General features: G+C 40.0%; 1 protein-coding gene across 1 annotated transcript in view; it reads right to left on the reverse strand.

The window, feature by feature from the left end:
• The window catches only part of LOC142493649 (CD109 antigen-like), a 98,233-nt gene that overhangs the window by 22,303 nt on the left and 63,232 nt on the right, over window positions 1-12,698 (reverse strand). The window contains exons 17-22 of the mRNA XM_075598013.1: window positions 11,974-12,034; window positions 9,351-9,450; window positions 9,077-9,194; window positions 8,343-8,456; window positions 5,032-5,253; window positions 371-521 (exon numbers count right to left, since the gene is read on the reverse strand). Coding sequence (XP_075454128.1) covers window positions 371-521; window positions 5,032-5,253; window positions 8,343-8,456; window positions 9,077-9,194; window positions 9,351-9,450; window positions 11,974-12,034 — 766 coding nt within the window. The remainder of the gene's footprint in view (window positions 1-370; window positions 522-5,031; window positions 5,254-8,342; window positions 8,457-9,076; window positions 9,195-9,350; window positions 9,451-11,973; window positions 12,035-12,698) is intronic.

Here is a 12,698-nt window from a genome sequence, read left to right on the forward strand (position 1 = left end):
AAGCAAAATATTAATCTTTGCACATTACCTTCTGTTTGTAATTTTTCACTGAAACAAATACTCATTATTTTAAAAATCTGTTAAACAAACATTGTATTAAAATTAACTCAAAACTCTTGCTAATATCATTTATTTATTTATTTATTTATTTTATTTATAAAATATTTTACCAGGAAGTAATACATTGAGAGTTACCTCTCGTTTTCAAGTATGTCCTGGGCATAGGATTTATGGCAAGTTTCATATGAAACATTCTCTAGGTTTAATTGATATATTTTCAATGTTTCAGGGGTTTTGATTAACTTACAAAAGGACACCTGTATAGAATGGAATAATTCTCAATGAGGAAATGACAATGGACATTTCTTACCAATAACAGTGACAAATGCTTGTTCACTGCCGTTCACCACGTCACCAGGGAAAGTGAATGATAAACTCTTGGACACTGTTTGAGGTGCACTTCCAGTACCAGTTGCCTCTAAAAGTACAGTTTGTGAATAAAAGTGCTTGACTCCTTCAGCCTTTAAGAAAAAGAAAAACACGGAATGCAGTTACATTAGCAGACACATATATTGTATTTTTTTGTTCAATTGCATGTGACTTATTCAGATTGAATTAGAGCTATAAGCAGAGTATTTTAAGAATCAACAATAGGGCCACTGTTCTTTCACGTGTTTGTTAATGACTTAATGATGGGCATAAAGGACAAGGTCTCCATCTTTGCTGGTGACACAAAACGAAGTAAAGCAATATCAGAACAGAATACAGTTTCTCTACAGAAGCACTTGGATAAACTGGTAAGACAGGAAGATAAATGGCTCATGATGTACAGATCTATATTTGCAAAGCAATAATAAGAATAAATGTTATTCTTTAATATATCTTAAAGATGTCAATCATAGTAATACTTTTTATTTTAGCAAGAGGATTTATGGACATAGGAAGAGATCAGATTTAGTGAAGTCAGAAAGAAAGTATTCAGCACTCCATATTAAAAAAAGCCTCATCTTTACACCATGCACTAAAAAAAAAAGCCTTACAGTACCTAGAATGGAATAGCAGACTTATTTTCTGTAGAGTAGCAACTTTGAGAAGCACTAGAAGAAATTTGCACCAATGCTCCAGAATCTATAATGCGGGGAAACCTTGTTGATCTACATTACATTATATGTCTGCTATTCCAAACTACAGAATGTAAGTTTGTTAACATACTGTATATAAGGATTCTTTAATTATGGAATGTTTTTACTTCTTTTACTTATGTGATTAACATTTTATAAGGGTGGCTGCCAAGATCCAGAGCACACTTAAAATGTTAAACTGGGCGGCCTCATTCCTCTTCAATAACTATGTAGCATCAATGTATACCATTATATTAGAAAATCATGTACAATATATTGTGTTTAGGGTCCCTCTACTTCACAATCTACTGCACAGAACAGATAGAGAGGGACATGTGGACTACAAAAAAAGACACATTTCTCTAGGGCAGGATTTTTTACATTGAGTCCCACTTTATCCGTGATATTAGTCGTCCCCCCCCTGATGTAATCCAAATCACATGGAAAAAAAAACTTTATTAATCGGTATACAATATAAATGTAACTGTGAATATGTAAAAATACTTGCACATTTCAACATTTATAAAACGGTAAACTATGACAAATGTTATATTTTTTTAAAATATATAAATCAGTGTAATAGTATAAGATAATACTGACTGCATTTTTTAAGTGAAACTTCTTTGCTGGCACCTACAGTGTCTTCATTAGAAAAAATCCTTACCTTGTAACGCAAAACCGAAATGCAGGTGATGTCACGCTCCTAATGGTCTTGCGCCTGTCGCGTGTGCCACTCGCGCATGCGCAAAAAAACACAATTCCAGCCTGCATCATATGCATGCGCAGAAGAACAGGTTGTGAGCCGCGGCTCGCATGTGCAGAACCCAGTAGTCTCAATAAAGCAGGCACGGCCATCGCCATGAGCGTGAGCAGGTTGCGGCCATTGCCGTGCGCATGCGCAGGTGTGGCTGTTGCCGTGTGCGTGTGCAGGCATGGCCGTTGCAGTGCACGTGCATAGGCATGGCCATTGCACAGCCAGCACGGTGATCATGCGTCCAGCACTGCGCGTATGTGCAGGACCCCAGAATCAGCCACCTGGACCCCTTCCAATCTCTCTGCTGCACAGGTGGGCCCCCTATATACAGAGTCACCCACACACCCAGTCACCCACCCACACACCCAGTCAGTCACCCACCCACCCACCCTGTCAGTCACCCAGACCCACACACCTAGACAGTCACCCACCCACACACCCAGTCAGTCACTCAGTGAGTCAGTAACCCACCCACCCAGTCAGTGACGCAGTCAGTCAGTCACCTACCCAGGTCAGTCAGTCACCCACAGAGTCATCCATACAGTCACACATACACATACACAGTCACACACACACATACATGCAGTCACGTGCACACACCCACAGTCACACGCACAAAGACAGTCATGCACACACACACAGTCATGCACACACACACAGTCATACACACACACACACAGTCACATGCACACACACACACACACACACACACGCAGTCACGCGCACACACACACACGCAGTCACGCGCACACACACACACACGCAGTCACGCGTACACATACACACAGTCACGCGCACACACACAAACAGTTGCAATCACACACACAGGCGCACGTGCACACACATAATCACACACACAGTCACAGAATCACACACACACATACAGAATCACACCCACACACATTCACAGTGTCATACATTCACACACACAGTCACAAGGAAATCACAATTAGTATAAATATAGAAGAGCAAATAGCTAAAACAGGGTGTGTGTGCAGAGCACGCACGTTTTAAATGAAACTTTTTTGTGTTTTGTCACAGAAATTGTGTTTTGATTTTTAATAAAAAATACAGCACCACTACAAATACAATTTCTGTGACAAAACAGGGACAAAAGACAAAGAAGTTTCATTTAAAATACGCGTGCTCAACACACACAAACTTTTTATTTCTCTCTAACCCACCCTCCTTATTCTCTCTCTCTCGCCCTCCCTCCTCATACGCTCTCATCCTCCCTCCTTTCTCTCTCTAAACCCCTCCTCATCTTCTTTCACACCCTCCCTCATCATCCTCTCTCGCTCTCCCTCCTCATCCTCATCCTCTCTCTCATCCTCCCTCCTCATGCTCTCACCACCCTCCCCACCCTCTCTCTCTTGCCACCCTCTCTCTCTTGCCACCCTCATCCTCCTCTTTCACCCTCTCCTCCTCCTTTCCTCCTCTCTCATTCCATCTACTTCTCTGCTCTCATCCCCTCCCCTCTTCTCCTATTTCTTTCCTCTTTTCCTCCGCTCACCCCTCCTCCTCTCTCACCTCTCCCCCCTCCTCCTGCTCCCCCCTCCTCTCTCATCCCATCTCCACCTCTCTCATCCCATCTTCTCTTCTATCACCCCTCTCCTCCTCATCTCTCACCTCTCTTCTCCTCCTCCTTTCATCCCCTCCTCCTCTCATCCCTCTCCTCCTCTCTCACCTAATCTCCTCCTCTCACCCTTTCCTTCTCATCCTGTCACCTCCTCTTCCTCTCACCCCTTCAACAATGCCTCTCTGGCTTCGGAGGATGAGAAACGCGGGAGAGGAGGACCGCGGCAGAGGAGTTGGATGATGGGACCGAAACAGGGCAGCAGAGGAGGAAGACGGCTTGGGAGGAGCGTGCTGTAGCAGCAGCAGACACCAAAGTCAGTGAAGACTTCTGGGTCGGACCGCTCCTCCCCAGCCATCCTCTTCTGCTGCCCTGCTTCGCTCCAACTCTTGCTCCGCTCTGGTGATCCTCCGTCCTCTTCTCTTGCCGTTGTCCTCCCCTTTCACCACCTTGCTTTGCTCCTGCGGTCCTTCATGCCCCCCTTAAAAAATCTAGTTTTTTAATATATAATATATATTATATCTAGAAATTATACATTTATGCAGGCATACCCCGCATTAACGTACGCAATGGGACCGGAGCATGTATGTAAAGCGAAAATGTACTTAAAGTGAAGCACTACCTTTTTTCCACTTATCGTTGCATGTACTGTACGGCAATCATCATATATGTGCATAACTGATGTAAATAACGCATGTGTAACAGGCTCTATAGTCTCCCCGCTTGCGCACAGCTTCGGTACAGGTAGGGAGCCGGTATTGCTGTTCAGGACGTGCTGACAGGCGCATGCGTGAGCTGCCGTTTGCCTATTGGGCGATATGTACTTACTCGCGAGTGTACTTAAAGTGAGTGTACTTAAAGCGGGGTATGCCTGTACTTGTTGAAAGTGACAACAAATCCTCAATATACACTTAACATTAATTACAGAAAATCCTTAAGATCCATCCAGACTCTTGCGTTCTTCTCAAGGATGTGTTCTTTCTACCCCTTTTGTATCTAAAGCCCTCTCCCGCCTTAAACCTTTTTCACTGACTGCCCCACACCTCTGGAATGCCCTTCCCCTCAGTAGCCGACTAGCACCCTCTCTATCCACCTTTATGACCCACCTTAAGACACACTTGCTTAAAGAAGCATATGAATAGCACTGTGGATATTCTGAACACATGATACATAAGCTTGGCCCCCTGCAGACGCACTTACCAGAACTCCCTCCTACTGTCTCTCTACGTTCTACCTACCTACCAACTAGACTGTAAGCTCCTCGGGGCAGGGACTCCTCTTCCGAAATGTTACTTTAATGTCTAAAGCACTTATTCCCATGATCTGTTATTTATATTATCTGTTATTTATTTGATTACCACATGTATTACTACAGTGAAGCGCTATGTACATTAATAGCGCTATATAAATAAAGACATACAATACAATACAATACAATACATAGCATCTACCATACATGTTTCCCACAGTTTCCCCAAACCTATTTCAATCTCCAAAATATATAATATGACAAAGTGTAAAAAAACAAAAACAAAACATATCCAGATATTTGCGCTTGGACAGCCATCAAAACAACTTACCTTTACTAATATTGTTTGGCTTATAGCATCAGAAGCTGCTGGTGAAGTTGCTTTCACTGTGATTGGAATTTCACCCAGCTGCTTTGGTTTTATTGGAAAGAGAGCAGTTTTTCCATCTTGACTTGGAACAGACACCTTCTGTTGGCCTGCTACAGTATTGACACTATTATTTGCTACAGCTATTATTTCAAATGAGTCACTTGGTTCCAATGTTACCATGACCTGCAAAATATTAATAAACTATGTTAAATTAAAGAGAAAGCATATATTACCTGAAAAACATTTAGATACCAAATATTCAGTGGATGACCTGAGCATGTAAATATATACTGTAGTTGTGCACAAAAACAAAGATGTTTGCTGAAATAGATTAAGGGCCTCATGCAGAGAGCATCGTTATTTCAAAATTCGCCATTTTTTGTACAATTTCGCGCAGAAACCGGCAGAAAATGGCGAGTTACGAAAAACACGCCATTTTGTTTTTTCTATTGCTAAAACTCGCCTCGCGGCTGGCGAGAACCTCCATCTCGCCATTTTTAAAACTCTCCGAATGCAGAGAGGTACGAACGGCATGTAGCGGCTGATTTTCTCATTTTTGCCGCGCCAGGAAAAGTTGGCAATAAAATGGCGCTCGCCGCCTATAGCAAAGGGGAAAAAAAAGCCGCGATTTTTTTTTTACACATTTCTGAAGCGCGCATCTTTCCCATTCAAACTCGCCACACGCATCCATGTTAAACATAGCAGAATTCGCACTTTTCTGCATATGGAGAATAAAACTCTCCAAAAAAGCTACTTTTTATGAAATTCGCCAATTTGAAAATTCTATGCTCTCTGCATGAGGCTCTAAGAGGTTGATTCTATATACACCAAAGCGGGTGATGCAACCATTTTAAGACAAAATTCCCCAATGAAGTCTAACACACAGCAACTCCCAATGGCTAACCCCCTAAGTGTCATATTTGCTAAGGAGTGTCATTAACTTGAATGGGCCATAAAGTGTCTTCCAGCTCAGGAAGGTGTTTTGTGGAATCGTGCTGCTCTGTAAAGATGGACCTATTTGCATTATTTAAGTCTTAATTAGTAAACCTGTCTTATTTCACATACTAGCAGGAATATTTATATAATAACGTGCTAATTTGGATCATTAGAACTAACTTGTAATACAGTAAGCTATGTATAACAAGTTAGCATGTAACTTGCTATTCACTTGCATACAGTATGCAAAGAATCAACTACAATTTGGTTTGGTGACAGGATTTCCACTACAGTTCAATACCTACGATGGGCCAGATTCAAAAGTCCTACACACCCTAAAGAGTGATAAATATATTGTGAGAGTAAAGTTTTTTTTTTTTTAAATAATAATAAATATCAGTGGGCTTGTAATGCTGGGGCCATTTTCATTAAGCACAGAGGTAGTGGGGAACACACAGGAATTGGAGGGTTTATTATGGGGAGGGGAGAGAAGGTGTTTTTTTTTTATTGTTCTTTCAGGTGACTGTGTTTTTGTGCTAGTTCCAGATGTTTCTGAGTGAGTGAACGAGTGGGGGGATTCCTAAGAAAATGTTGGAAATGGGGTCCATTTTCGATTTTTTTCTTTTCCTTGCCCAAAAAGGTTAATAAATATTATATATAATGGTGGTGGTGACTACGAACGACTTTATATTCATGTCTTTATTTTACTTGCATTGTAAGTGTCCGTGATTCATTTGCCCGACATTTTTAATATTAAATTACAATTTTACGCTATGGGAGCCGCGCTGTTTTCTTTTTGTTTTATATATATATATATATGATGTAGGTCCCCCAAGGACTGAAACGTCAGGCATATGTGTGCATTTTGACCCAATAAACCACTTTTATGTGATTATCTCTTGTGCTGTGCTGGTATATTGGGTCACTTGGGAACCTCACAGACTTTAACTATCTACCCTTTACTGTGCACCATGCCTGCCTCTGCTGAGGATTTTTTTCTCTCATACTGTACATTACCCAAGCCAAGGAATGGAGAAATGTTGATACAGCACACAGTAATGAATTGAACAAAAAAGTATAATTAAGTCCAACAGGAATACCAACATTTTTGTCCTGCGCAGAGAACCTTCCCCAGGGCAGTGCACAAGGGAAAATACCAGGGTAATACCAAACCACAGTGTCACAGTAAACAAACATATGTTTAAAAATAAACTGTCTTCGTTTATCTGATGTCAAAGCGGAATAGCGTATTCCACACACCTTGCATTATTTAAATTCCCTAAAAGGGTTGGACTGCGATGTTTTGCAACTTGAAGTGTAGCTTGAAGAGTAGTGGTACTGGCGCCAACTACAGCTCTTCAGCGTTGACATCATATAAGTTAAGACACAGTACAGTTTTTCCGGCTGCAGCTAGTGTTGATATGTCGTGGCAGGATATATGTGCCTGCTATTTTAATTTTGCTTTAGTCCTTGGGTGCCTGCTGTCAAATATATATATATATATATATATATATATATATATATATATATATATATATTATATACACACACACACACACACACACACACACACACACTGTACCTGTTGTACTGAATATTGAAAAAATATGTAAAAATTATTATTGCAAAAACATTTTTATGTGCGGTATATAGGATGTGGTGCCTGGGGTTCTGCTACATTCTGCTACCTTTTTTAAAGGTAGAAAACCCTAAGTTAGGAAGCCTCACAGGTTAATTCGCTACAATAAGGCCCAGATTCGCTAAAAGGTGGTAAGATTTTGCATGGATTAACGTCCATATTAATAAATGGGAATTAAGATGTGATAAAGTTTAGCAGCTATTAGTGAATCTGGGCCTAAGGCAGGTGAAATAAATTTGAGATAAATCTCAATTGGCCAAATGATAATCATCTTTGGTGATTTCAATACAGTGTGCCTAGTTAATTTGGCGATATTTCTCTTTCATTTACATATCGATTTGAATATTTGAGAATGCTTCCTCGCCCCTCTTCACAGCCAATTTACCCTGTATTCACTGCCTCTTTGCTATGGCTATTTCAGAATTGAATACAGCAAAGCTGTGTGTGTGATACAATTCACCTTTGGATTTTCTTTGAACTGTATTGAATCTGACCCTAAGACGAAGTCATTCAAGGGGAGGGGAGATTCCTCATTAACCGGATTTTTTCCACCATGAGATATGGAAGACCAAAACAGTGATAGCATTAGAAAAAGTCATTTTGTTCATACAGGATACATTTAATCCCATGAGATAATGTACAAATACTTAGTTACAGTATACAGTAGAAGCCAAAAAATAAATGCGGAGTACTGTACCTCCAAGTTTTCTGTTAAGTAGTTGAACAGGATAACTTCAAGAATAAATTGTTCTCCTCTAGTTACCGAGTATGGGAGATTCAGTGAAATAAAAAAAGATTGGAATGCTTCTAGCTGGAAAATAACACATAAGAATAACACGTTAGGCAATCCAAAACCTGTAAATAAATAATGTGTTTTCATATCAACAGGATATGCAATGGTATGCACATTTTTACTGGCAGAGAGAATATAATCTAATATTTAGAACAGTAAAATTAATTGATTAGCCAATTAGAAGCAGCTGGCAATAGGATGCAAAGATTACAAGTATAATTTCTGTCGAGCAGCAAAATAATTTGTTTTGATTAAGTGGCCCAAAAATATCAACTATGGACTAATAGGCAAATATATCATGCACAGTTTAACCACATTTAGTTTATTGCCTGTAACTGTAAAGACAAATCATACATTGCAGAGCAATAAGCAATGTATTCTTATGTACTTCCAGCACTGATGTTGTTTCATGTGGATAAACAAACATTCCAGCACATACAACTGTCACATCTGTATGTACAGTATATATATTATTAATATAATGTCAATTATGTCTGCTTCGCTTGATAGAAGTAATCATGACTGCCCATACTTACATCATTTAAAAGTTAGTAAGCGCATCTCAAAACCTTTGAACATAAAAATGACCCTTTGTGGTTTTGGTGCTTAAAGTGCAAAATAATAAAATTACACATTACCTCAACAGGCTCATTTGTCACTCCCAGTCCAAGTCCCTCGGAAATAACAAAAGCACTGGCCACCCAAGAAGTAATTGAGTCCGGCACAGTAACTTGCAAATTAGTATTGATGCCTGAGCTGCAAAATAAAAATAAAAAATGTAACTGAAAATGCAGAAGAGAAGATATTATTACCTGTGCCGGAGCGTGCCTTACGTAGTACCACTGCTAAGGAAATATGGACCAATTTCTTTATTTATTCTACCAGTAACTCAGTGGTTTTTTTTTACCATACCTAATATTGGCTTCCAGCCAAATCCAGGTCTCTGGAAACAATGTCCTGACACGCGGTGGTGATTCTGGTGACTGGTCTGCAGTGGCTGTCAATCCAAATTCTGAAAAATGCAAATTTTCAAATTACAACTAGTAACAAATCACTGACTAATATGTTTTACTTTATTGCCGCACTTGTGAACATGAGTTCTAAAAGAATGAAAACATTTTCCCAGGTAATAACTTCTATACCACTGATTAAAATTTAAGGTTAGTTTAATACTTTTATCTTTTCAAATGTAGACCTAAAATCACTAAACTGTAAACTACATATAGCAAAGAAATATATATAATATTTTTAACTATTAATGAAAATGCTATTTAACATTTATGCTACCCAAAATAGTAGTGTTGTACCGGGTCCTGAGGATTGCCAGGGACCGGGGTACCGGATATCAGGAATTTGCGAGCCTGGTACCAGGTACACGGCTGGGTAGCTTTGGCTTACCTGCAGCCGGCGGCGAAGGGTGAGTAAGACCGCTGTGGAGGGTGAAGAGGACCACAGTGACATTGTGGGAGCCTCAGCAGACATCCTGGTGGTGGCGATGGTAGCAGAGGATGTCCTTGTTGAGCCGGTGGGATCAGCGGAACACATGACAGCCGATGCCGATGGGAGCCGGGGAACATGTGACCGGAGCAGGAACATTACTATAGTAAAACCAGCTCCTCACCGGCTGCCCAATAGTAACGCTCCTGCTCCGGTCACATGTTCCCCGGCTCCCACCGGCATCAGCTGTCATATGTTCCGCTGCTCCCACCAGCTCAACCACCGCCAGGATGTCTGCCTCTGTAACAACTATGTTGCCGTGGTCCTCCTCACCCTCTGCAGTGGTCTTCCTCACCCTCCACCGCGGGCTGCTGGAAAGAGGGAGCACAAGGGAAATTACTTGGCGAACGGTTCCAGCCCCCTGGTGCCGGGTCTGGGTAATTTTCGGGTACCAAAAAAAGTCCTGCGTAAGCCGGGTAACGGTAATTACCTGGTATTCGGTACATCACTACAAAATAGTATTAACTACTGTAGTACTAGTAGTACTGAAGAAATGAACAATGAATTAGATAGAAATATATAGATAGAGAGAGAGATAGACAGATTCAATTAAAGAGCCATAGTAAATACTTTGAGTGGGAGTGCCAGAGATGTTTCAAGTGCAGTTTTTGCAGTCCCATTCCCATTTATTACAGTGAGCCCTGATGATATTGTTCTTCATATGTGTGGATAAACGTTTTAAATCTTATTTAGAAGAAAACCTTGTATGATTGATTTTGGTCCATTAAAAGGTATTGCAGCCTATGAGGTATCTAACACTCAAAAGTTTCCTTACCAATTGGAGGAGCAGAGCACATTGTATTGTGTATTCTGGTTTAAATTCATATGTAGGCCTCATGCATTTCCAGTGTTGATAAAAACTATTGCTGATATTCTGGGATTTATATTCACTCATCAGAAACCCTACTTGTTATACAAATAAAGGATGGTACTGATAGCCCATAGAAAATACAAAGAAAAATACAGTAAGATAGACTGGATACCTTTTAATAGCTAATTCTTGGTTAAAAAGACTACAAACTATTAAGATCACAAAAGTCCCTTCTTCGGACAAATTATTTTCTGTGTTCATTATAACAGCAACTTTCTTGTCCGCTGGTGTGATTATAATCTCTGTTGTTTCTTAGTGACTGTATGCCTTTCCTTTCCTGGGTTGTTAAATTACTGTATTTGTTCCTTCTGTTTTTATAGAATAGTGGACGCTAATCTGTCTGAAGGTTTAGGGTTAATTCCTGGTGGAGGAGTCCAGTTAGATTTTCTATTTGCTATGATATGTCCTTGTTACATGGTGTTGGTGGATTAATTATTCTTTCTGTCAGGGTAGAATCTATTAAGGCATTCTGACGAATTTCTCCATGTCACGACATAGTTCTATTCTGTCTATGGCCTTTGTGGGGGAGGGAGTTAGCAATTTTTTTGTAGAGAATGCCAGTCCTTTGGAAAGTACACAGAGTTCCTCTTTCTTTGGTTTGAGCATGGAGAGGTTCACCATACAGTTCGGTTTGTTCTGTGTGTGTTGGGGAGTTATGCTCTAGCGTTGCAAATTTTACAAAGTTGGATTTTTAGGGACTGATTGTACATGTGCCAAAGCAGCCGATAGGATCGGTCTTCAGACAAAATTCCCAATTCCCCGTAAAATAGTCCGAATGGCCACTATGACACACATAGAATCAACTCCCTAATCTGTGGACATTTTTCTTTTTGGTATTGATCATGAGTGCTTTCAGTTTTCAGTAGTGTTGTAGCCTTTCTTTTGTTTATTCTGCATCTCTTCCTAGCAGTGTGTTATTAAGACGTGAACCTCTCCTTGTATTTTTTGGTGTTCTAAAAAAATTCCAATAAGGTGCTTCCATAGCCTTTTTGAGGTCCTCGTACAAAATCTCTGGGCATACTGGGTGTTGTAGGTGTGTACAGTGGAGTTCTTGAGAACAAGGCTTTTAGAGAAAAATCAAAATGGGCCTGAAGAAGGGACCTTTATGATCCTGAAAGCTTGCACACTACTGATTCATTATAGTAAAACAATTCATTTAAAACTCACCCATCACAGGTCTTATAGGCATTTCTGAGATGGCATCAGTCAGACTGGTATAACCACCATCCTAATGATAAAAAGGTGAAAATGTGATTTGGTTTTCCCGCAAAAAGAGCATATATTTGTATTAATCAATTAATCATAAATAACAAATGTTAGATGATGTTGCCAATTGTTTTATTACTTATATTAATTTATTTTCATGCTGTTAAACCACAGTGATATCTCAACTTAACAAAAAATACACGTGTAGCAGTTTCTCTTACAGGAAGCAATGATTTTGATATCTACTGATTAAATGTGTATTATATGATTTAATTGATAAATTATCCCTTTTAGAGTCTGAGGCACGGCCACCAAGATAACTTTTTATATCTATATATATAAAGCAGAAAATAGCCGTGTTAGTCCAGTTGCGATAGTGCAGAATAAATTAGTTCTTCAGTATTAGGTGATACCTTTTTTATTGGACTAACAATTTATGTCATAGGACAAGCTTTCTAGAGTTCTCCTCTCTTCTTCAGGTCCGCAATACTGATATACAGGAATCTATGGCTAAAAAAGTGTTTGAAGTCAGGGGAGGGTGACAAGGAAAGGCGTGGAGGGAAAGGGATGTTGTTGGGGGGGGAGAGAAAGTGTGGATAAGAATAGAAGCAAGCTGGACAATCACAAACAACTCTGATAGGGTGTGAGAAAACCCACGTCCGCATCAAGTCCCCTGGCCTTTGTGT

This window comes from Ascaphus truei, chromosome 4, assembly GCF_040206685.1.
Source record: "Ascaphus truei isolate aAscTru1 chromosome 4, aAscTru1.hap1, whole genome shotgun sequence".
Taxonomy (NCBI): Eukaryota; Metazoa; Chordata; class Amphibia; order Anura; family Ascaphidae; genus Ascaphus; species Ascaphus truei.